The sequence below is a fragment of the Schistocerca piceifrons genome, chromosome 4 (assembly GCF_021461385.2).
Source record: "Schistocerca piceifrons isolate TAMUIC-IGC-003096 chromosome 4, iqSchPice1.1, whole genome shotgun sequence".
Taxonomy (NCBI): domain Eukaryota; kingdom Metazoa; phylum Arthropoda; class Insecta; order Orthoptera; family Acrididae; genus Schistocerca; species Schistocerca piceifrons.
The window spans coordinates 577,093,656-577,121,142 of NC_060141.1; the positions used below are offsets into that span (position 1 = coordinate 577,093,656).

General features: G+C 40.4%; 1 protein-coding gene across 2 annotated transcripts in view; it reads right to left on the reverse strand.

Annotated features, from left to right (window-relative positions):
- Positions 1 to 27,487, reverse strand: part of LOC124794660 (CDAN1-interacting nuclease 1) — a 125,282-nt gene that overhangs the window by 83,451 nt on the left and 14,344 nt on the right. For both annotated transcript variants that reach the window (XM_047258189.1, XM_047258190.1), the window contains exons 2-3: positions 9,417 to 9,521; positions 1,168 to 1,304 (exon numbers count right to left, since the gene is read on the reverse strand). In XM_047258189.1, the coding sequence (XP_047114145.1) occupies positions 1,168 to 1,304; positions 9,417 to 9,521 (242 nt within the window). The remainder of the gene's footprint in view (positions 1 to 1,167; positions 1,305 to 9,416; positions 9,522 to 27,487) is intronic.

A 27,487-nucleotide genomic window follows, 5' to 3' on the forward strand; every position in this document is an offset into this window, starting at 1 on the left:
GGGCACATAGAAAAGACTAAGATCCAAACAAATCACTCCTCACACCTCCTTGCCTCTCGTCGGCAGCTGCTAGGCTATGGCAAGAAGTGGTGGCACCACTGACTGCAAGTTGAGGGGAATGGTAGGAAGGGGAGAAGTAGTAAGAATGAGGAAGCAGGGAAGTACTGACAATGCATGACATCTCAGTAAACAAACCATTTCATCTACTGAGACAAAAACTGAGATTTTTCAAGAGTTTCTTTCAAATTTCCCTGATATTTCCCTGACATTCACTGATTTCCAGAACTTGTGGCAACCTTGGTTACCTTTACTCCTAAATTATTTTCATTCCATCAGATCTTTCCAGGATCATAAGGCGTAAAATTAATGTGCAGGCCACAAAAGTACCAACAAATGGAATTAATCAAATATATGTTTAGATTTTAAGTCACGTTACTTTTTTAGGGAAATAATCATAAAAAAACTGTTGTCTGGCCCCCACTGCTTCAAAAATATTCTGTCCTTCTCCTGTTTGTAGAAGCTGTAGGTCCATTGTATTGAAAAGAGTATAAACTGTTTTCACTTACAATAAAACAGAACACAGTACCTCCAACAAACAGTATAATGTTAATTAAAAAAGTCAAAACTTTTTTAAAAATATCTAGTCACCAAGCGGAGCAGAGAACACATATATAAAAAAAAGGCTTTACATATGCAAGTTTTTGGAGTCAGTGGATCCTTCTTCTGGCAGAAGGGTTGAAGGGGAAGGAAGAGGGGTGAAGGAAAAGGACTAGAGAGGTTTAGGAAAAGGGGTCAAGATTGGAGAAGTCACCCAGAACCCTGGATAAGGAGAGACTTACCAGACAGGATGAGAAGGAAAGACTTTCTGTCTGGTAAGTCTCCCCTGACACGGGGTTCTGGGTGACTTTTCTGAACTCTACCCCTTTTCCTATACCTCTCCAGTCCTTTTCCTACACCCCTCTTCCTTCCCCTTCAACTCTTCTGCCAGAAGGAGGAGCCACTGGCTCTGAAAGCTTGCATATGTAAAATCTTTTTTATATGTGTTCTCCTGCTGTTGCTTGATTTTTGCGAGTACATTTTTTATCTATTCAATAACATTATATTGTCAAAAATTGATTATTTTCGTTGTTATATCACAACATTTTAAGATATTTTTGTTAATCATACCTTCTTCTTCATCTGACCCTTGTTCTTGATGTTGTTCTAAAATTATACGTGCAAGTAATGCTGGAGATAGATCAATACTGTCAGCAAGGCGGAGGAGAATTCCTGGCTTCTCTCCAGAATCTGCTTCTTTCTGGTACCTGCATAATAAAATTGTCTTTTAAATTATCTTTCTGCTGCGGTTCCTGAATGTCAGTACACATGAAGAGGTGGTACAATGTATGCCAAATGGAATGAAACAGCAAGACAATCAATTCGCTTTCCATTCTGAAAAACTCACAGCTTCATTGTTATGTCCAATACAAATAATAAAATTGGACAACAAAGTTATTAAGCTGATATCAGTTGACACAGGAAATACGTGATGGTCAATGGCAATCCATGATATCATGATGTCGTTTCATTTACAAGGGGGAAAGTGTTGAGTTCAGGTTTTTAATGCTGCTCGAGTGCTGTTAACTGAAAATTTCTACAGTAGCAAGTATATGTTGTTAAGACATTACAAAGCAAATAAAACAGAGAATCCCACATAATAAAAAGTAATAGTGTGTTCATCACAGAGAAAATATTTTTACTTGACATGATACATCACTTCATTTCCTGAGCGTTTTCATCATTAAAATTATTTATCAGAGTAATGTTTGGAACCAGTAAGTACACAGTTGCTTCTTTCCTCAGATTTTATTTGTTCATTGTGATGAAAAAAATCCACACTGGGAATTTTTTTAAATTAGATATATGAAATGTTGTTACGAAAATCATACATATTCTGATTCTGCTAATTAATGATTTAACACACTGACTGCCACATGAGCCAATGGTGGCTCACAGTTACAAGGGTTGTGACGCCACGTGAGCCATATTTGGTTCACGTATACATTGTACTGTGGGCTGTGTGAGCCATAACTGGCTCACATGCACAGTGTTTAGAGGCCTCATAGGGCTCACAGATAATGCATTTCAACTATGGGTTTAAAAGTGGTGGCTCCATCAGCTGTAGAAGTGGTGTACCATTCGGGGGCAAAACTTCACCACAATTTCTCCATCTCATGTTTGTAAAACTCAATATTTTTACAACCGGTAACCAAAGTGATTCCAAACTTCGGCGTACAGTAAATGGTACAGAAAGATAGTATCTGAAATCCTTTTTGGAACATGTTTGTAAATGCTCAAGTGCTGTACAACTTGGCAAACAAAGGATCAAAGTCTCACATACAAATACAGCAGAGTCCCGGTAATCCAAATGTTCAGTTAATCCGAACATGAAAAATGTTACTCTAAGTATGAAAAACTGAGCGGTAAACTGCTGTACATACACACTATTTTAATTTACACAATACAGTGAACGTGTATTAGAAAAATTGGCAGGAAAACATTAGGTTTAAACAATGCATAACAATGAGAGAAAATCTGTCAAACTTACTAAAATACAGCGGACATTTTATCCCTACTTTTTAGATGACAAAAACTCAGTCACTGTTTTTTGGCGTAATGTAGACAGTCTGTTATATGACACATAGTTGCACCATCATCTCATAAACATCAAATTACCAGGTGTAGCAGTGGGCAGTCGCTCCAAATAACGTAGCGCGAGGTCAAGAGCTTCTGCAGCATCACTGTGTGGCACCAGCTCTCCTTTGTTGCTTTCAGGCTCTCTGTCACTTCCTTCACAGCAGTCTTGCTGGTCTTGAGTCACAGCAGCAACCAAACCAGCATCAGTAAGGTTGTCCACACATGCCCCATCCGCTGCCATTCACTCATCTAAGTCTTCTTCACTAGCTTCTTCACATCCAGGGATTGCCTGTATCATTTGTAGCAGATTTTCCTCTTCATTTTCAACTAGAATGTCCTGAATTTCAAGAGATGTCCACAGTTTTCTCCACAATTTTCTCAGAGTATTTTCTGAAATATTCTGCCATGCCTCAGTGGCCCAATAAACAACATCCTTCACACTGGTCTTTTTTTTATTTTGTCCACTAAAGGAATGCTATCATCTTGGATCAGCATTCTTAAAAACTGTTTTCTGTAAATCAGTTTTAATGTTTGCAGTACGCCCTGGTCCATCAGCTGTAGAAGTGGTGTAACATTTGGGGGCAAAACTTCGCGACAATTTCTCCATCACATAATTCCTCAGTGCCGGGGTGAGATGGCGCATTATCAATGAAAAGGACTGCATGGGAGAGACAAATGATTTTCCTTAGAAAACCGTCAAACAGAGGGAACAAACTGGCAGTGAAATCATTCTTTGCACAGCTTACCATCCATCCATGCTTTTTTCTGGTTGCGAATAATAAACGGGCAGGGTCTTCATGTTGCAGTTTTTAAAAGCTCTAGGCCTAGCAGATTTGGTGATCAGCCTTAAAGGCAGCTTGTGATTACCAGCAGCGTTGCTGCACGCTAATGAAGCCACACAATCTTTGGACATTTTAAAACCAGGAGCATGGTGGTCTGCTTATGATGCCAGGCTTTTGCACAGGACTGTTCAAGCTTCACTCAGTTCTTCTTGCAATCACAAATGATTGCTTTACCAACACCCAGTTCCATTGCCAGTTTAGATACATTCTCATCATTGTCTATCCGCTTCAAAGCATTCAGTTTTTCTTTGAGAGTTAACGTTGTAGGTTTTCGTTTACTCATGACAAAAATACAATACACCTCTACACCTGAACAAATACAATACAACTGCTATGTGTGCCAGCAATCGATAACTAACTTAACCACATGCTTTGCAAGCCAACTGGCAGCGCACTGACCTCAGACACTACAAAGGTCTCAACAATGCACAACAACAAGGGCAAGGAGTGAAAGTGAGCCATTGTTCCCATTTGTTACTATGGTGTACCTACTTATCTGCTTGGTATACTTCATTCTAGAAACTCATCACCGTAATTTCGGCTAATCCGAACAAATCGATAATCTGAACAAGTTCTGGTCCCAGTTAGTTCAGATTAATGGGACTCTACTGTAATTACTTTCAGGGGGTGCTTGACTCTACTGATATTGAATGCCAAAGATCCACAACCACAAGCAACACTACAACCGTTCCACGAAGATAACAGCCATCACCTTGTGACAGTAGAGTGACCAAAGCAGAGCAGTCAAAGATGCTGTTTGGGCTGTTATAAGTACCTGCGAAGAGCAGAAGAAAGAAAGGATGCTGCTAAGAAAGAAAGGATGCTGCTAAGAAAGAAAGAATGCTGCTAAGAAAGTGAACGGGGTGTGCAATAAATGTGACAGTTTTATGTGCAACGAGTGTTCTAGTGACATTGACAATACTGTGTTGAAGAAACAGAATATTCTAAGATCTTTATTCATGAACATTGTCAGACCAAGTAAAAAAATTGTAAATAATGTTATATGTAGCTAATATAATCAAATAAACTAAGTGTTTGAATAATTTCTTGAAAAACAATTTTTTATACCTCTGTGGTTTCAAATAGTGTGAGCCACATATGGCTCATGTGGCCACAAACTATAATTGTGTCAAAATGTTGTTGTTGGGCCATGTGAGCCATATATGGCCCATGCCTGTTATCAGTCCAGATCAGTCATAAATTGACATTTTATCAAGTAACTTAATTCTACATGTTCAAAAGAAGACATCTGATGCAAAAAATCAATTTGGCTTCAGAAGTAATACTTGTGATTTCAATGTGGTATAGCAACACATGGTCCAAATTTCATCATGGCAGTCAATGTGTTAAGCACTTTAAAACATTCTTATGTGTGTGTGGCAATATGCTTCCTCTTGTCAAAATTAACTGTAACTGTGTTGGTCATCAGGATTACTTATCACAGGAGGCAGCTTAAAATAAATCAGGATATATCTATTTATTTCCCCTATTTCCCTTCAGGCATGACATGACCACCTATGCGTGAGATGGTAGGGTCACTATTAGTAATTCATAGAACATACTTTTGAAGCAAAAACATATAAACTAGATACTGATAATAGTAAATACAAAGAATTAACATGATACAGCAAAATGATCTAATTTACTGTGAAGAACACTCATATGGAACAAGATACATATGCCACAAGAAAACAGCCTGAGTTTATCACTCACATTTCTCAGTTGCATAGGCAGCCTGTTAACACTGGAACCTGCAGAGTAAAACACATCTTTCTGTGCAATGGTTATGGAAGTGTAAATAATTTTTGTCTGGTGTTCACTGAGTAAATACTGCAGTGTCTCTTAAGGAATTTGCATTATTAGTCATACATCCCATAAGAGAATAGGGATAGTAGCTGTAGAATACTGCACTGAGATACACGAAAGAGGCCTGCAGTAACTTGTGAACTGACACCACAGATCATTCCAACTGACCTTTTATGGTGTAAAGATATACACTACGTGATCAAAGAGTATCCAGGCACCTGGCTGAAAATGACTTACAAGTTCGTGGCACCCTCCTTTGGTAATGCTGGAATTCAATATGGTGTTGGTCCACCCTTGGTCTTGATGACAGCTTCCACTCTTGCAAGCATATGTTCAATCAGGTGCTGGAAGGTTTCTTGGGGAATGGCAGCCCATTCTTCATGGAGTGCTGCACTGAGGAGAGGTATCAATGCCAGTCAGTGAGGCCTGGCATGAAGTCGGTGTTCCAAAACATCCCAAAGACATTCTATAAGATTCAGGTCAGGACTCTGTGCAGGCCAGTCCATTACAGGGATGTTATTGTCATGTAACCACTCAGCCACAGGCCGTGCATTATGAACAGGTGCTCAATCGTGTTGAAAGATGCAGTCGCCATCCCCAAATTGCTCTTCAGCAGTGGAAAGGTGTTTAAAACATCAATGCAGGCCTGTACTGTGATAGTGCCATGCAAAACAACAAGGGGTGCTAGCCCTCTCCACGAAAAACACGACCACACCATAACACCACCACCTCCGAATTTTACTGTTGGCACCACACACGCTGAAGATGATATTCACCGGGCATTCACCATACCCACACCCTGCTGTCGGATTGCCACATTGTGTACTGTAATTCGTCACTCCACACAACCTTTTTCCACAGTTCAGTTGTCCAACGTTTATGCTCCTTACACCAAGCGAGGCATTATTTGCCATTTACAGGCGTGATATGTGGCTTATCCTGATGCAGTTTGGAATTCCTGTGTGATGGTCTGGATAGGTGTCTGCCTATTACACATTATGACCATCTTCAACTGTCGGCGGTCTCTGTCAGTCAACAGACGAGGTCAGCCTGCCTGCTTTTGTGCTGTACGTGTCCCTTCACATTTCCACTTCACTATAACATCATAAACAGTGGACCTAGGGATGTTTAGGAGTGTAGAAATCTCGTGTACAGATGTATGACACAAGTGACACCCAATCACCTGACCATGTTCAAAGTCCATGAGTTCCGCGGAGCATCCCATTCTGCTCTCTCACGATGTCTTATGGCTACTGAGGTCACTGATCTGGAGTACCTGGCTGCAGGTGGCAGCACAATGCACCTAATATGGAAAATGTATGTTTTGGGAGGTTTCTGGATTCTTTTGCTCACATAGGGTACTTTGTAAATGCTCAGAATTGTCCCAAAGTATGGCACAACTGCTCACAACATAGTAAAATTAAGGTAAGTAAATAAGTTTTCATATTTCTTTGACAGCAAGAAAGGAAATTATTATACAGTACTGAAGACAGCAATGTGGCATAGAGTAGACTCTTTTAATTCCAAGAATTTAAAATGATCGACTCTGTTGTGAATGCTGAAATTTTCCTGGCGTATTTCCTCTTCCAGTAATTTTCGGGTCTGCAGCTGGATCCCATCAACATATTGTCGCAGAATGTTGATGGTATCTGGTTGCAGACCCAAAAATTACTGGAAAAAATCAGTTCTGTTAATTATTTTAATAAAAGTCACTTTTAAAACAGATCTACATAATCAAAAATTGTATAAACTGTATTCTACTGCAATTAAGCAACTATTTATTTTCTGTTCACCACTAGCTGATACTGCTCACTTCACTATTCACTAGATTAATTACATTACAGTCCATGTCTTCCACAAGGACACGAAAGTCATCCGTAAACAGAGAACTTTTTGAATCATCTGTTACATTTCGTGCCACTTAACTGATACATATAAAGAAAAGCAGGAGAGTTAGAAGTGACCCACTTGGCACCCCACATTTCACAGAATCCCAGTCAAAATCAAATTTATTCCCAGTTTGTTTTCTACCTTCATCAATTACATTTTTTAATACTTCGTGTGTTACACAAGGATTTCTACAGGGCCTTGGCCTTTTGCCTATTTTTATCCTCTACTTCAAATCTCCATCCACCCATTCATCTTATTTTTTATTCCTTTACCCTGTCCCAGTTCACTTAATCTTTGGCTAATGGTCCCTTTTTAGCTCTCAATGACTTCTGGCACTTTAAATTATCCAGGTCCCATGTTCTTAATTCCCTATTTTTCTGCAATTTATTTAGTTTTAATCTGCAGGCCATAACCAGTAAATTATGGCCTGAGTCCACATCCGCCCCTGAAAATGTTTTGGAGTTCAAAATCTGGTTTTGAAATATGTCTTACCATTACACAATCTATGTAAAACCTTCCAGTATCTCCATGTCTCTTCCATACATACAACAGGCTTTCATTATTCTTAAACCAAGTACTAGCAATGATTAAACTATGATCTGTGCAATTTTCTACCAGATAGCCAGCCTTCCCTTTCATCCTTTCCCCAATCTATACTCTCCAACTATTTTTCCTTTTCCTCCTTATCCTACTATTGTATTCCAGTTCCCCATTGCAAATTTTCACCTCCCATTACTATATGACTAATTTATTTTCTCTCAACATTTATTCTTTCAGTCTCTTCATCATCTGCAGTGCTCATGGATATACAAAATTTGTACTGCCCCAGTGATTGTTATTCTTGAATCTATCAGTGGTTGTGGTATTATTTCCCTTTTCCCAGTTGAAATGTACTCTGCATCAAACTGTAGGAATCTTGTAGGCCCATAATATCCTTTGTTTTGAAGGAGTCACTGTGAAGGAAGAACTGTGTGTTGGTTAACAATATTCCAACTATGTGGTTTTGATGGAACTGTTATCAAATTGTAGCCTAGCTTATTATCATTTTTTACATGTAAGTGAACCAGAGGAAATGGCTACAAGATTTGGATGTACTGTAATTTTTGTTGTATGAGTTGTGTTTCAAGATTCTTTCACAGTTAAAGAAAAGAGTGTGCCCACTGGATGCGTCCCACTAAAATACAGCATCTGCACACTTTCCTAGAATTTTGATTGTTTATGGAATTGGTTGCCTTGTAGTGTACAGTTAACTGATATCTCATAAAATATGCACCAAACTGTGTTTTCTCCAGTTTAATTGTTCAATGGCAGTATCCTCTTCACAGATGATTTCATATGACTCACTCAATACATGACTAATAGCCACCAGCATCATGGAGATCAAATAGTTTATTCTCATATTTTGTTATGCAGAATAGTACTTATTTGGGTCCACAGAAGGAGTCTGACTGTGTGCAGCTACATTTGTAAGGTTGCCATTTACATCATGTTTCTTACGCCTCTCTAATAACACAGACAGACAGACCTGGCACACGTACCTACCCTAATACTTATTTAATTAATGGTGTAGTGCATGGACAAGTTATTACACACTTCAAGGACAAGAAAATGAATAACAGAAATGTGGCAAAAAAAAAAAAAAAAACATTCTCTACCCTGGAGTTTTCAATTCAAAACTGACCATCTTCTTAAGAATGAAGTGGACTGTCAATCTCTGAAATTCATTTAGTGCATTCAACCACTTTTACATGAGCTGGCAATCTTCATACTACTGTATCTTCTATTCACTGACTTATCTGTGTATCCACATCTTCTTTGAAATGGTGTAACTTGTAGGTGTTCAGCAAAAATATTTATTTAATTTAATTACTTTAGTTATTTTGTGACTTGATGGATGGCACGATAAAGCTGTGCTTCAATGTACCACAAAGTTTCAATATCAAAACAAAAAATTAGCTACAAGACAACAATTCATTATATTCTTAAGTGCCTTTATTACTGATCGTGAGTGCAAATGCACAGGATATATTGCACTGCTGACACAGGGCTACACAGTGTAATGATCTGATACTGCAAAAAAGAAATTGGTATAAAATACTTAAGGCACTGTGTTCTAAATAAGAATGTGGTAACTGATAGTAAAAAATGATACACTTTAATATGAACATATACTTCACTGATAATAAAAAAAATTATTCTTACTTTTTATATAATTTTTCTCCAGTCTTACTGAATTTCTGATGGTTTTTCTTCATCTTCTTTTGGTATTCAAGGGAATAAATGCTACCCAATGTGTCAGCTGAAACACTAAGATCCACACTTTATTAATTTCTTGCATGTCATTATCAACAACACTCCCAAAAAGTTTAACAAAAAATATCATTATCTGGAAAGAAGTCAGAATGAGGCTTTTAGTCATATAAGCAACTGTGCATGCATTATAACCGTCTACCCTGTCACACACAAATGACAAAATTGAATAAATATAAAAAGAGTCTCCTCACTAGCACAAAACAGGGCTACTGATGCACTGCCACACATAAAGAAGTGATTTAGATTATAATGATTATAATGATGATGATGATGATGATGATGATGATATCATGGTCATAATCACTCTGACGAAAAGTCAGCATGCAAATCTCATGGGTGCGAACAAAGGCTGTCCCCACATGCAGAGCAGTTTATAATGTATTAAAGTCTGCTTCCCTTCCCCACCAATTTAGGGATAAGGCCTGACATTCACAAAATTTCACCACCCTTTAACACTGGAATCAGTATTTGTGAGGTTAGTGGGCAGATCTCCATCGAGATTGAGGGCTGCCCTAATATCAGTTTATACGACACACATAGCCACAATATGCTGAACTGACAATGGCGTGCCACGAACTTCACAGAGTGGTGGATCCTCCCACCAGAGGTGGAAGCCATGTGTTAAAGGGCTATGCCAGATGTGCAGTCTGGTAAGGAAAACCTCCTTCCAGCGGTGAGGCTGACATGATGTCCGCCATGCCTTAGCGGTCGATTACAGTGATCACAGTTTGTTGTCTGACACCTGCAACCATTCAGTCTCCCACTGATGCATGATGTGTCTATCAGAAAATGACATCCCAACATGCTTCCTTGGCGGCTTTGTCAGCCATGTCGTTGCCCTGTACCCCAATATGGCCAGGTACCCAGCAAAAGATAACCTCCCTGCCTGCAGTACACTAAGCGCGTCAGAACAGACAAGAAACCTTATACAGTGATGTCTGTGAACCTGCTCCAGTGCCTTCAAATATAATTCCGCATCATAATTTGTAAATTGTTCCAGAAGATGCACTTTAAAAACCCTATCAGGGAAAACAGCTGAACAACTGAAGTCATTCTCTTGCTGGGATCCATCTGTATAGACAATGATAAAACATTGGTACATACTTAAAATGGATGAAAACAAAGTTGTAAAAACAAAATCTGGAGTACAAGATTTCTTGTACTGTGACAAGCTTACAGTCACCTTGGGCCTTTGAAGATGCCTAGGCAGCAATGCATTCAATCCCTGGCTGTGTGTTTTGATACCTGATAGATCCAGATCCTTCAGACACTCTGTAGCAAGCATCCCAAAAGGCTTGGTCGCATGGGGCCGTTCTTGAACAGCCATTCAAAGATGGGTTCGACCACTGAACTAAATGTCAATGACTGAGGTGACAGAGATTTTCAGCACCTGTCAAGCCAAAAGGACTCATCGCCAAAGCCAGAGTTGTGGTTCATCAACCTCTGCACACAGACTCAGAACTGGGCTGGTTCAAACGGCTCCAGTCGATATCCAAATGCCATCGTGGTGGACAGCAGCTAACATCTTGAGGTAGGTAGGACAGGCTGATCTGTAGACTACGCTGCCATAATCTAAAAGTGATTGCACAAATGCTCTCTATAAAACTGCAGGAGGCAGGACCTGTCAGCTCCCCGCATTTTGCCATTAATGTGTTGCAAAATATTCAATGACTGGAAGCCCTTTGTTTGTTTGTCTTTCAGTGTGCCAGCCAAGTTAATATCAAGTCAAATAATAAACCCAAAAAGTGCATAGTGTCTTGAAAACGTAAAGTATTGTCCCCCATTGTGAGCACTGTTTGGTTAAAACTTCTGCTGAGCACGGTTAAAACTGACACATGTAGTCCTCTTGGGTGAGAACCAAAATCCAGTTGTCCTGGCCCAGGTTAACAGCCTCCAATTGATTAGCTGTCGCTGTCTTGTCATCATAATAAGATCAGAGGAAGAGTAGAAGATTGCAAAGTCAGCCAAAAACAAAGATCATTTGACAGGGTTCCTGACTGCAGATGAAATGCCATTGAAAGTGATGGCAAACAATGTGACATTGAGGACACTGCCTTGGGGGACTTCATTCTCTTGAACAAAGCAGTCAGACGTGGCATCGCCAATGCGATATCAAAAACGCCGGTCCTCGAGAAAGGATTGGATACAAAGTGGCAGGTGTCCACATACTATATGCTATTTCAAGGCCAAAAAAGACACAAACGAAATGGTTTTGGTGTAAGAAGGACTCCTGTATTGCTGTCTCCAGTAGAATTAAGTCGTCAAGGGTAGAATGGTACTGCCTGAAACCACACTGGGGGTGGCTCAGGTGACCTCAGGATTCGAGCAGCCAGACAAGACGGTGGTTGATCATGCGTTCAAGAGTCTTACCCATACAACTGGTAGGGGCTACACTCCGGTAACTGTTAGGGACACCACGGTCCCTGCCTGGTTTCCAGAATGGAATTAATATTGTCTCCTTCCAAGTCATGGGGTACTGTCTGTCAAACCAGATCTGACTGAAACAAGAGAGGAGCTGTCTTGCTTCAGGGCACTGATGATAATACATAACATAGTGGATCTCATTTGGTCCTGGATCAGTGTCTCTGGCTGCAGACAAAGCTTATTCCAGTTCCCACATGGAGAATGGAAGGTTGAAGACTCCCTCATTATCCAGAACATAGTAACAGTAAAGAACTGTTCAGCTAAAACTTGAGCCACGTCTTCTGGCGTGTCCACCGAGACCCCATTATTTGACAAGGCTGCAAGGGGGCGTGTACTACCCTTACCTGAAATCTGTCTTATTGATTCCCAAACTTGCGCACTGCAAGTAGACCGATTAACAAAAATCGTAAATTCCCTCCAGGAAGCCCTCTTCCCTTCTTTTATCACTCACCTTACATGTGCTCCAGCAGATCTGAAGGCATGAGGATTTTTCTGTAGTTGGACAGTGTTTGAAGTTCTGCAGAGCTGTTCGTCTGGCCCTGACTGCCAATCGACAGTCATCATTCCACCAATGTACATGCCGTCATCTGAGGTGGTTACTATACCGGGAGATGGACTTTGCGGCAGCCAGTTGGATATCACAAGTGATATGGGCCACTGTCTCCTGTGCACAAACCTTTTGTCCAAAAATAGCCTGTTGAACCCACTGCAACTAATTTGCCCTCTATATCATCCATGGGTAGATCACATAACCAATGAGGAGGTATTGAATAGAATTAGGGAGAAGAGGAGCTTGTGGCACAACTTGACTAGAAGAAGGGATCGGTTGGTAGGACATGTTCTGAGACATCAAGGGATCACATATTTAGTATTGGAGGGCAGTGTGGAGGGTAAAAATCGTAGAAGGAGACCAAGAGACGAATACACTAGGCAGATTCAGAAGGATGTAGGTTGCAGTAGGTACTGGGAGATGAAGAAGCTTGTACAGGATAGAGTAGCATGGAGAGCTGCATCAAACCAGTCTCAGGACTGAAGACCACAACAACAACAACATCATCCATCTGCGCAGTCTCCTGTCAGCCACTGTCCTAGTTGGCAGATGGATCCACATTGGGAAGTGATCACTAGAATGTAAATTTGTGGCTACTTCCCACTGAACTGAGTCTGCAATAGCTGGGGAACAAAAACAAAGGCCAACAGCTGAAAAAAACCCTGTAGCTGTAAAAAAGTGGGTCATCTGAAGTAATTTAGAGGTAAGATGGGCACTGCAGGTTATAATAAGGCAAAAATTAACAATGAAAAGCAAACGCAACATTCTAAAGTATTAAAGATTAGAAGAGAGCTGTTTCAGACACAATTGAGAGGAACCGGAGAAGAGAAGAAATCAATGTTAATTGGGATTTTACCTATTCTGTAACATGTTCTAAATTCCACTCTCATCGGAAAATACATTCCACCAATCACCCCACCCTATTTCTAGTAGCTGTAAAATAAAATGTTACCTGGCACAATCACAACGCTTACAATTAACAATATGGTTTCTGCAGCAGTGAGAGTGAACCAAGGCATTTGCTTATGATGGCTGGAGATGGTCAAACTGGTTATTCCATAATGAAATTAATGTGATAGTGCTTGACAGTAAACTATTTCGAAAATGTGCAACTAATTGCATCTCCAGTATGGCTGAAACATAGTTCTTCCCAGAAGCAATCTCTGTTTTGGTCAATAAAGTCATATAACCCAGTTCATAGAATTTCAGATTTGTGTTGAAGAAAACCAATTTCTTCTTGAAGTATCCACAAATTGTCACTAGTTCACTCACATCCAATGCCAACACTATTAATATCACCGTCATCAGGGCTCTTGTCCACCTACCTTGTGCACAAAATTAGCCCTTCCACCACTTGGAGCAAACTCAATGAATGAAAACAAGGTTAGTGATTAAAATCTCATCAGGAGGGTTATTAGAGAGCACAAGTTCTTAATGGACACAGATGAATCACGTCTTTTTTTCTGGGATCCAAAAATGAACTTAACACTTACATCCGTGAGTCAGCCCGGTTTTAGAAAGAATCGCTCGTGTGAAACTCAGCTTGCTCTTTTCTCACATTATACTGTGAACTATGGATGAAGGCCAACAGGCAGATTTTGTACTTCTAGATGTCCAAAAAGTGTTTTAACATTTTACCCCACTGCAGAATGTTAACAAGGTATGAGCATTCAGGACAGGTTTCCTGCTATGTGAGTGGCTTGAAGAGTTCTTAAGTAATAGAAACCAGTATGATGTCCTCGACAGCGAGAGTTTATCAGAGATAATGATACCATCGGGAGTACCCCAGGGAAGTGCGATAGAACTATTATTTTCTATATTACACATAAACTATCTGGCAGATAAGGTGGGCAGTAATATGCAGTTCTTTATTGATGATGCTGTCATGTACGGGACGGTTCAAAGATGAGTGACTGTAGGACAATACCAGATGACACAGACAAAATTTCTACTTCACATGATGAATGGCAGCTGGCTCTAAATGTAGCAAAATGGAAGTTAATGCAGATAAGGAGGAAAAACAAACCTGTAATGTTGGGATACAATATCAGTAGTGTCCTGCTAGACATAGTCACTTCGTTTAAATATCTGGGCGTAATGTTGCAAAGTGATATGAAGCGGAATGAGCATGTGAGGATTGCAGTAGCAAAGGTGAATGGTCAACTTCAGTTTGTTGTGAGAATTTAGGAATGTGTGGTTCATCTGTACTGGCGACCACACGTAGGATGCTAGTATGACCTGTTCTTGCGTACTACTTAAGTTTTTGGGGTCCGCATCAGCTCAGATTAAAGAAAGACATCTGAGCAGTTCATAAGTGGGCTGCTAGATTTGTTTCCAGTAGGTTCTAACAACATGCAAGTGTTACGGAGCTGCTTCAGGAGGTCAACAGGGAATCCCTGGAGGGAAGACGGAGTTCTTTTCAAGCAATACTATTGAGAAAATTTAAAGAACTGGCATTTGAAGCTTACTCCATAATGGTCCTACTGCCATCAACATATATTTTCCATAAGAACCACAGAGATAAGATACAACAAATTAGGGCTCATTACAGAGGCATATAGACAGTCATTTTTCCCTCGCTCTATCTGTGAGTCGAACAGGAAAGGAAATGTCTCGTAGCGGTACACAGTACCATCTGCCATGCACCTTTATGGTGGCTTGTGGAGAATAGATGTACATGTAGACATAAATTTTGAGTGTCTAAGGGTAACCATGGTAAACCAAAACCTATGGAGCCACACAAGGATTTAAAGCTACTCCCTAATGGGAGTCCAACACCTTAATGTCTTTTTTTAATTTTAAATGTCAGCCTCTATATATTGGTTAGCATTATCTGTTCTCTAGGGAAAACAATTTGTTTGCTTTCTTTATGGTCATTAAACAGCATACCAGAAAAAAATTTCCCTCCTTCTCCCATTTGGTGATGGTACTCACACAAAAAGATTGTTGCAACCTCATGTATAAGCTCCACATTGTCTTATTATACCTGAGGTCATTATACGAGATGTAGATTGGTGGAAGCATTATTTTTCTTGACTTGTGCTGGAACATGGGTTTTCTGCATTTTGTGGTGTACAATGCTTTTCTTACATTAGCTCTCACTGAAATTCATTGATGCTCTTATGCTGACCTCGTTGCCAGATTTATTCTTGGGTTACTGTTTCTAAAATCCTGGTCTGTTGCAATACATTTTAATTTCAATCTTACTCTCCCCTATAGTGTCTCTATTGAACAAGGTCAAAAGCTTTTTGTGTGTTTGGTTCTTAAAAATAATTTACATCTTTTCTTATTTTTAAGAGTGTTTTTTGAAAAAGGAAATATCTGCTCCAAAATGTTTAGACTCATTCATTTCTTTTATGTTTGGCTGTGGATCAGCTACAATCTTTAATACAGAAAGTAATCACATCTTGCTGTCATCTTAACAAAAATGCAGTAATATTGTGGAAATAAAATATTCACAAAAACTTGAAGGACACGTTCTTAGATCATCATATTAAAATTTTGGACAAGAGTTACTACAAATAATGCATTGAGCTAGTTTTGGTCCTCCTTTGTAGGTGTTTCATCTTCAACAATGGCAGGAATAACAGTGACACAAAGTAAAATCGGCTGAAGATAGCTCATTAGAGTGTACAACTGAACATTATCAGAGCCCTTTCTAAAATAACAAAATATTTATATATTTGTATACGAACATATAAGGAATGTTCCTCTCATTTACTCTGTCCCACTTATGTTCATGTTTACACAAATTCTTCCAATCTATCTGTGGCATACAGCAAACCAGTGCTTAACAGTACTGGTTAAAAACAGTCTTGGTTGCAATTTTTGTTTTATATTATTCAACTACATGTTTCGCCTTATTTAGGCATCTTCAGGTTGATCTTAATTTGGTATTTCTTAGAATGATCGTTCAGACAGTGTAGCCATAGAGCATCGTCGAATACATCAGGTCAACATCGCCTTCGTTAAACTCAGTAAAAACTCTTCTAGATGGACGTGGGTGACTCCAAGATCTCCATAACGCGTTCCCGTTCACAGGAGCAAGTAACAGAATAAGATGGGGCTCAAGTAGTAAGTATAATGCCAAAATATCAACTTGGTATTTGCTTAAAACATACTATTATAATGTCCTACAGATAGTGAAACAGAAATAAAAATAATAAATCAGGACATTGTTGCTGCTCACTCACAAACAAATGAATTATCAAGATATCTTGAAGGGTAAACTGAACCTACCAATACTGAATGTCAGCTTCATCCCGTGACATAATGTTTGTGTGACGAGTGACGTAATATATGCACAAACAGAAAGTGAAAAGAACACTGACGATATTTTTTTAAACTTTTTTTCTAATCAATTAATTTTATTATATGTGATTACCCTATAATTGAGAAGTTCGAAACAGTTTTTAAAAAAAATTTTACCTTTCACCTTTACTGAATGGCAGCTATTTTCATTTGTAAGTGCACGACGATGTCTCAGTTTAGAGACGTTAGCAAAAATATGAATATCTCTGCACTGGATTAAGTTACAACATTGCAATTGACATGATTGTTTTTAGAAAAGCGTCCTCTACAACGTTGTCTATTACACAAAATACCCTAAATTAAAAAATAACTAGTCAAAATGACCTCCAAAGTTTGGTATCCAAATGTTCAAAAATCCACTTTTAGGCCCAAAAACAACAAACAGGGAGTGATTTCTGTCAGTCTGTTTTTTTCCTATAGTTACACATAATATCATACACTACTAGCCTCATATAGAGCAAGAACACTTACAAATGTTTCCTTATTTTGTATGAATTTTTGAAATTCGAAAATTTTCATTTTTTTTTTTTTTTTTTTTTTTTTTTAAGTTTGGGGTTAGTTATCTCAGGTGGGACTGAATTTCAAATATGATTTTTGCACAATTTGTACAGCTGTATGATAGCAATGTACTATAAAAATTTTAACATTGATATCAGACTGTGAACAAAGATACAAATTTTTGAAAATGAGGAGATAATTCACATTACTCTGCAACTGATCTTATGCCTGTTGCTTATTCTGTGTGATATTGGCGAGATATAATCAATAATTATTGAAGTAAGGTACTGAATTATATACAAAAAGGGGAAACATCACTGAAATTAAAACTTATATTATTTTAACATACTTAAAACAAATATTTTCAATTAACATTCTTCAAGATGCGACTGTTCCTAAACCTGGCGGTGAATGTTAAGAACACTTATTTCTTCAGACAGCTTCTGTGATATAGAATAAGACTCCCAGTTGCTGTGGTAAGTTCAAGCACTGAAAGTTTCTTTAAAACATTTTTCATTGGTATCCAAACTTTGTCACTACTAGATTTCTTGAATGATGTTCTTGGGCCAGCAGGGTGGTAAAAATGCACAAAAACATCATTGTTTTCCAAACTTTTTTTTTTTTTTTCAACCTCTGCAAGCCACCACTGTCCATCATACACACAGGCCACTATTTCATTCAACGTTAAAGACAGAAATGTAATTTTACAGACACAATGATCCTCATAAATTTCGGTTTCTGGTGTTACATAGCACCGAACTAAGTTTTCTGCAATGCCAAGGAATTAGTGGAAATGTCTTGTTCCTTTTATTGCTGCACAGTTTTCAAATCTGGTTTGAAGTGTTGTTTTCATATGCAGAACCACTTCTTCTTTCTTTATCAGAAAATAGGTAAGGCCTTTAATATTATCCTTACAAAAGCCATACATGTCCTGTACTGTGATAATTTGGACTGTGGTTGGTCTTTGTAGGCTGGCTTTACTTACTTCACGTTTTGTTGTACCTCCTACTCTATCACATGCATTTTTACCATGGCAAGACGCAAAAAAGTGCCATTCAGCTTCCAACCCAAAGTCTACTTTGTGGTTGCACAGATTTGAAAAATTCTTTTTGTTCTTATACTGATTTCCACTTCCATCTGAAAAGTATATCAGCTTCTCAACCTTGGGAAAATGTACTTCTATGTAATTTATTACATACTTTTGAAACACATGTACAGCCAAAGTGTTGTGCTCCAAGTAGTCGCTCAGAATGCAAATTGGAGAACTGCAAACTTCATCTTTCTCATTTTTACAGAATAGAATAAATGGATGTACTGTTGCCTGATCATTGACCCAATGGTACCTATGTATTGCATCCTGAATTACAAATTTAAAATTTTCTACAAAATCAGCTAACACTATGCATTCAGGTTCATGAAGTTGTGCTTTTTCTTGTCCTTCAAAAACTTACTTTGGATTTTAGAAACATAGTGGTCACTTTTGAGTTTTTGTAAGTTATCAGTTAAAGATTCCAAGAGATTTAGCCACTGTTACCATTTCTGCCCTGTCAGTTGTGACCCACTGTTTGAAGGTAATACTGTCTGGCATTTCCTCATCATATTCGTGAAACAGTTCAATAATGGTTTCCTTACCAGGGCATTTATTACATAAACTCATCATGCAGTCATAACTGTTAGTGTCACACACCATTAAATCTAGTAACTCCTTGTAGTTAAGATCACTGAATTTTGCACCCGCAATCATCAATTTGACATTTTGGTGATATAAACAAATACTTCGCATTGTATCCCTGAGGATCCAGCCAAAATACACCACTTAGAGCAGAGGTCACAAAATTTTGCCCTTCCAATTGTGCATTCAGGATTAGAATTTTTGAAAGCTACATAAAGTTCGTTTAAATTTGACAGAACTAGTTGTTTCTGCTTTGTTACTTTAACTCATTTTATAACAACTCTTTTGCTATCTTTGAAACCTGAGCACACTGTACTGTTTTCATCATCATCAAAAATCTGCTGGATCTTTTTAATTGTTTCTTCACTTATACCTACTCCTTTCTTCTTTCCTAAAACTGGAAGAATGCCTTGCTCTTTCACTAATTTTCTGGTTAGTTTAACCAAACTGTGAGAAACATCGAATTCATGAACTATTTTTTTCTCTTGACCACGACTCGGGGGAAAACTTAAAATTTTAACTTTTTCCTCTTTAGATGTCACTGAACATTTAATTTTTAATTTCTCTATTAAGCTCAAATATTCTGTGTCAGTTGATGCTAGTGGTAGGTTTTCTTCTTCTTTAGAAATAATGTTGGTATCTGTATTATTAAAGCATGATTCCAAGTCTTTTCTAATTTTGTCTGAAATTTGTTGTACCTTATTTTCAATAGCTGCTTCTCTTTTTCTGCTACTTAATTTTGTTATTTTTGAATCAGGAGATACGTCTAACTTAGAACAAGCAAAATCCAATATGCTAACAGCTTCCTCTTTAGGAATAGAAATGCCATTAACAAGGTTACATGATTCTGGTACTGGATTCACAACAAATATTTTTGAATAACAATTTGGGCACAGGGAATTTCCAGCAATCACATTACATTTCACTTGGGAAGCTGTTTCACTCTCACATAACAAGGACAAATGTTCAAGTTTTATTTCCCTCAAACCTTTAGTAATAGGCTTTTTATGAACTTTAAGTGAATCACAGCACTTTCTTCCAAAAATATAGGTTGTACTTCAGAATATATTTCTTCTCATGATACTCACACATTGATGTTACAGAAGAATTTAGTCGAAATTTAAACAAAGTTTGTCTAGCTTCATCAAAGTCACTGACATTTTTCAAGTTTTTTGAAACTGAACCATAAACTGTTTTGTGACACGCTTCACTTGCTATCTGTACAACAGAGCACTGTTCATCCATGTTATTGCATTCCAGTTAATCTCTCAAAATTACTTACAAATTACACACAGAACAATGCACATAACAAATTCTACAGTCTCGATGAAGTGTATACATCGACTCTAACAGATGTTTCAGAATGACTACAACGGTGACACACCCAGCAATAATTTACTTCTTTACTGACAATAAACCTAAACATAAATGGGCATTTTATTCCCATAGAACAAAAGCGACAGCTCCTATTGTTTAAAGTTGCATTATTAAAAATAAATAAACTAAATGATTATTGGGTGATATTGTTAGCTAAATATATGTCAAAATTAAATTTTTTTTACAATGAAACAAAAAACCATTTAAATAGGCAACAGCCATAAGAACAGTTGTTGAGTAGTGTGAATTATTTCCTCATTTTCAAAAATTCGTATCTTTGTTCACAGTCAGATATCAATGTTGAAATCTGGTGTACAAACTGTGCAAAAATCATATTTTTATATTCAGTCCCACCTAAGACAACTAACCCCAAACTTTAAAAGAAATTAAAATTTTCAAATTTCAAAAATTCATACAAAATTAAGGAAACATTTGCAAATGCTCCTGCTCTATATGAGGCTAGTAGTGCATGATATGTAACTATAGGAAAAAAACAGACTGGCATAAACCATGCCTTGTTTGTTATTTTTGGGCCTAAAAAGGGGATTCTTGAAAATTTGGATACCAAACTTTGGAGGTAATTTTGACTGGTCATTTTGAATTTAGGATATTTTGTGTAATAGACAATGTTGTAGAGGACACTTTTCCAACAACAATCATGTCAATTGCAATGTTGGAACTTAACCCAGTGCAGAGATATTCAAATCTTTGCTAATGTCTCCAGACTGAAAAATTGGAACATGCCTACAAATAAAAATGGCCGCCATCCAGTAAAGGTGCAAGATAAATTATTTTAAAAAACTGTTTTGAACTTCTCAAATATAGGGCAATCACATATAAAAAAAATTAAAATATTTAAAAATGGTCACACAGCCATCACTGGACCAAGCTGGATTGACCCACTGTGGTGATAGAGTGATCTACAGCCCAAGGTACAGGTGAGTCTGAAAGTGACAAACTTGTCGTAAGTTGGTGAAACTAGCAAATGTGGATAAAAAAACTTAGTTGGGGTGACATATTGATCTGTAGGCTAGTTTAACCTAGGGCAGGGTGAAAAGTGACAGTCTGATAGTGAGATGGCGATGCATTATCTAAAGCTTTGGTTAATCCACCTTCAAAACATTGCAAACTCCTAATTACTAATTAAGGCAAGATATCACCATCACACAGAATCTTAACAAGCAAATCACATTTTCCCATCATCCTGCATAATAGAGGACAGACTGGCTAGTAAACCAGTGGTCACAATATAAAATATTTTATATCATCTCAGAATTTGCATGTGATGCAGTTGTCTTTAATGGAGTACTGTCTGAAAGAAACTGCATAAATACTCAGTCAGATCTTGATAAGATTTCAAAGTGCTGAAAAGATAGGCAACATGCTTTAAATGTTCAGAAACGTAAAACTGTGTACCTCACAAAACAAGGATATGTAGCATCCTATCATTATAATAAGTCACAGCTGGAATAAGACAACTCATACGATTACTTGGATGGAACACTTTGTAGGGATATGAAATGGAATGATCACATAGGCGCAATTGTGGGCAAAGCAGATGGTAGATTTTGGTTTATTGGTAGAATACTGAGAAAGTGCAATCAGTCTACAAACGAGATTGCTTACAAATCACTAGTGCAACCCATTCTAGAATATTACTCAAGTGTGTGGGATTCTTACCAAATAGGACTAACAGGGGCAGTGAACATATACAGAGAAGGCCAGCACAAATTGTTACAGGTTTGTGTGATCTGTGGGAGAGTGTCACAAAGATGTTTAAGAAACAGAACTGACAGACTCTTGAAGATAGACGTAAACTATCTTGAGATATCATACTTACAAAGTTTCAAGAACCAGCTTTAAACAATGACTGTAGTTGGTTGGTTGGTTTAAAGGTGGGAGAAGGGACCAAACTACGAGTTCAGCGGTCCCTTGTTCCTAATAAAACAATGCCACAAGTGTGAGAATAAAACGGACGAAACATATAACACAAAATGGAAAGAAAGGAAAAGCCACAAGAATGAAGGGAAGGCAATGAACACCAAAAGGAACAAAAGAGGACAAGAAAACAACAGGGAGATGCTAGAAACAGAAGAGAGGAAAACATGAAAGCAGATTACAGTGGCTGGCCAACCACTAGAATAAAAAGGGAAAGCCAGCCACTCTGCAACACATTAAAACCTCCACCCTAAAAGCACTAGGGTGGAGGAGACAGAGGGACAAAGGACGTGCGCTAAAACCTACATAGAAGTATAAAACATAAAACGTAAAACTAGAGCTGCTGTGGAGGCATTGTAGCCCAACACCGAAAGTAGGGTGCTGGGAAAGTTAAAACTCTGCCACAGAGCGGCTAAAAGTGGGCAGTCCAGCAAGAGGTGGACGACTGTCATTTGGGAGCCACAGTGACACTTAGGTGGGTCCTCGTGACATAGTAGGTAACCATGCGTTAGCCACGTATGGCCAATGCGGAGCCGGCAGAGGACAACTGATTCCCTGCGAGAGGCCTGCATGGAGGACTTCCACACAATCACAGTCTCCTTAAAGACACGCAGTTTGTTGTGTGTGCTGTTATGCCATTCCATCTCCCAAAGGCTGGGAAACCCTGCAGTGTAAGACAGAACGCAGGTCAGTTTTGGAGATGCCTATCCCCAGAAGCGGTTTTCGCGTTGCCTGTTTGGCTAGCCTGTTGGCGAGTTCGTTGTCACGGATTCCGACATGTCCTAGGGTCCACACAAACACCACAGAATGGCAGGACTGTTCCAGGGCATAGATGGACTCCTGAATGGACACTACCAGAGGGTGGCGAGGGTAGCACTGGTCGATAGCTTGTAGGCTGCTCAATGAGTCAGTACACAGGAGAAATGACTCACCAGGGCATGAGTGGATGTACTCACGAACACGAGATATGGCCACCAGCTCTGCAGTGAAAACACTGCAGCCAACTGGCAAGGAGTGCTGCTCAACATGTCCTCCATGAACATATGCAAAGCCTACGTGACCATCAGCCACTGAGCCATCGATGTAAACCACTTCAGAGCCCCGGAACACGTCAAGAATTGAGAGGAAGTGACAGTGGAGGGCGGCGGGTTTAACTGAGTCCTTAGAGCCATGCAAAAGGTCCATATGAAGCTGTGGCCGTGGTGCACACCATGGAGGCATATGTGAACAGAGCGCAAGTAGAGGTAGTAAGGGGAAGAACTCCAGTTCGGAGAGAAGGGACTGCACGCGAACCATAATCGTTAGCCTCCACCAGTACGCTGGTCACCAGACTCGTCCTAAAAGCTCCTGTCACTAATCGAACCCCACAGTGTTGCACAGGGTCGAGTAAATGCAATGCTGAAGGCACTGCTGAACCATAAAACACACACCCATAGTCAATTCGGTAGTGGAGAAGGGCTCTGCGGAGCTGCTGCAGCGTACAGCGATCTGGACTCCAATTGGTGTTGCTCAGGCAACAGAGGGCACTGAGGTGCTGCCAGCACTTCTGCTTAAGCTGACAAAGATGAGGGAGCCAAGTCAATCGAGCAACAAAAACCAGTCCTAGGAATTGATATGTCTCCACAACAGTGAGTGGATCGTCATTAGGGTAAAGTGCGGGTTCCGGATGAACGGTGTGACGCTAACACAAGTGTAAGACACAAGACTTTGCGGCTGAAAACTGGAAGCCGTGGGCTAGAGCCCATGAGTGTGCTTTGTCGATGGCTCCCTGAAGGCGGCGCTCAGCAAAAACAGTACTGGAGCAGCAGTAAAAAATGCAGAAGTCGTCTGCATACAGAGAAGGTGAGACGGAGGGCCCAACAGCTGCTGCTAGACCATTAATGGCCACTAAAAATAGAGAGACACTCAATACAGAGCCCTGCGGGACTCCATTCTCCTGGATATGGATGGAACTATGGGAGTCACCAACTTGGACACGGAAAGTATGGAGCGACAGGAAGTTTAGGATAAAAATCAGGAGTGGTCTCCCACAAGGATATGATGTTGCCAAGTCATGTTGTATGCTTTACATAAGTGAAAAAAGATGGCAGTCAGGTGTTGCCATCTGGAAAAGGCTGTTTGGATGGCAGACTTGACGGACACAAGATTATCAGTGGTAGAGCGAACTTGGCGGAAGCCACCCTGACATGAAGCCAGCAAGCCACGTGACTCCAGGACCCAACCCAACCGCCGACATACCATACGTTCCAGCAGCTTACAAAGAATGCTAGTGAGGCTGATGGGCCGATGGCTATCCACATCAAGCGGTTTTTTATCGGGTTTGAGCACTGGAATGATGGTGTTCTCCCGCCATTGCAATGGAAAGGTGCCAATGCACCAGATCCGGTTGAAGATGACAAGATGATGTCGCTTGTAGTCAGATGAGAGATGTTTAATCATCTGGCTGTGGATGCGATCAGGCCCAGGAGCTGTGTCAGGGCAATGTGCAAGGGCACTGAGGAGTTCCCACTCTATAAATGGGGCATTGTAGGATTCACTGCAGCGTGTAGTGAATGAGAGGACGTTCCCTTCCATCCGTCGTTTGGGTGTGTGAAAGGCTGGGGGGTAATTCTCCAACGCAGAGGCTCAAGCAAAGTGCTCGGCAATCGCATTTGCATTGGTACATAACTCGCCATTTATGGTAACACCAGGGACAGCTGTTGGGGCCTGGTACCTGAAAAGACGTTTGATCTTTACAAAGACGTATCTCTCCCAACACTCCTTCTTCCATTGTTGATAAGGTAGCAAACACGGGCACGGAGCCGTTTAAAGGCTATGAGGTGCTCCAGAAAAGGGTGCCGCTTATGCCGCTGTAGAGCTCGCCGACACTCCTTAATTGCTTCAGTGACTTCCGACGACCACCAAGGGACTGCCTTATGCTTCGGCCACCCTAAATATCAAGGGATCACGCTTTCTGCCACAGAAACAATTGTGCTAGTCCCCTGCTCAACCACCACATCGATGTTATCATATGGGGGAAATTCAGTGGTGACAGCAGAGGTGAGAGTTCCCCAGTTCACCTTGTTCAAAGCCCATCTGGGCAGGCGTCCATGAGCCTGATGCTGGGGCAGTGACAGGATGATGGGGAAGTGGTCACTACAACGGAGGTTGTCATATGCTATCCAGTGGATAGATGGGAGAAGTCCCGGGCAGCAAATTGATAAATCAATGGCCGAGTAACTACCATGAGCCACACTGAAATGTATGGCAGCCCCAGTATTTAAGAGGCAGAGGTCAAATCGCGGCCAGTAAGCATGGTACCACCCCACAAGGGGTTATTAGCATTAAAATCTCCCAGAAGTACGAAATGTTTAGGGAGTTGATCAATCAGTGCAGCTAATACATTCAGGGGTACTGCACCATTTGGAGGAAGATATACATTGCAGACAGTTATTTCCTGTGTCATCCTTATTCTGACAGCCACAGCTTCAAGAGGGGTTTGAAGGCGCACATGTTCACTACAGACTGAGTTTAGGACATAAACGCAAACTCCACCTGACACTTGATTATAGTCACTGCGGTTCTTGTAATATTCCTTACAACCGCGGAGGGCAGGGGTCCGCATTGCTGGGAACCAGGGTTCCTGGAGGGCAATGCAGATAGCAGGTGTAAAGCTTAACAGCTGCTGTAGTTCAGCCAGGCAGTGGAAAAAAACACCGCAGTTCCATCGGAGGATGACATCGTGAGACTGGGAAGGAGCACGGAACATTCAATGAGGCAGTTTATGCTTCACAGTCACCTGTTGCCACTGACTTATTGCCTGAGCAGTCTATTTCCATTGTGTCTGAGGGTCTGGCGAGATCTAGGTCCTCAGCAGACACCAAAATCTCCACCCCATCCTCAGCCACAGAGATTGTAGGTAGCGGTGGTGTGGGTGCCACTGCAATTTCCTTGGTCTTAGGGTTGTTTTTTTTTTCCTCTCTCTCTCTCTCTCTCTCTCTCTCTCTCTCTCTCTCTCTCTCTCGCTGCTCCTTGGGTTTCCCTGGCTGGGAGGACTTCACTGGCTCAGTCTCCGGGACTGTGGATGAGCATGAAGCCCTACGACCAGCTGCTTTTGGGCTCTTCAGCCACTGGCAGGTGTCGTCTTTCCCACTAGAAGAAACCTGGAAAGAGAGTGAACCAAGGGACCTCTTCCTAGCGAGAGAAGCCGAATAAGACTTACGTTTCTCCAGCTTATAAGCGGGGACAGATGTTCTCAATGGTTGGTGGGGTGTTGCTCCCAAAGCAGGTGGTGCAGGAGCAACAGGGAGGGAAATGCCCCCCACCATCAAGGGGGGAGGTGTAGTCTTCCTCCTCTGAGTGGTGACCTGGGTTGGTGGAGCTGATGGTGCCAGAACTGTTGTAGTGGCGATGTAAGAGGATGTCATACGCACAGGATGCAAGCGTTCACATTTTCTCTTAGCCTCAGTGTAGGTTAGTCTGTCCAGGGTCTTGTACTCCATTATTTTCCTTTCTTTCTGGAGAATCCTGCAGTCAGGCGAGGAAAGCGAATGGTGCTCTCCGCAGTTGACACAGATGGGAGGTGGGGTACATGGAGTATTGCGATGTGATGGGCGTCCGCAATCTCGGCATATGACACTGGAAGTACAGCGGGAAGACATATGGCCGAACTTCCAGCACTTAAGGCACAGCATAAGGGGAGGGATATAGTGCTTTACATCACACCAGTAGACCGTCACCTTGACCTTCTCAGGCAATGTATCACCCTCAATGGCCAAGATGAAGGCACCGGTGGCAACCTGATTGTCTTTCGGACCCCGGTGGACACACCAGACGATATGTACACCTTGCCGCTCTAATTTGGCGCACAGCTCACTGTCGGACTGCAAAAGAAGGTCTCTGTGAAATATGATAGCCTGAACCATATTTAAGCTCTTATGGTGTATGATGGTTACAGAAACATCCCCCAGTTTGTCACAAGTGAGTAACTCCCGTGACTGGGCAGAGGGTGCTGTTTTGATCAAGACTGACCCAGATCTCATTTTGGACAAGCCCTCCACCTCCCCGAACCTGTCCTCAAAATGCTCAACAAAAAACTGAGGCTTCATCATCATGAAAGATTCCCCATCAGCTCTCGAACATACAAGGTACCGGGGCGAACAAGATCCGCTGCCATCCTTAGCCTGACGTTCCTCCCATAGTGTGGCCAGG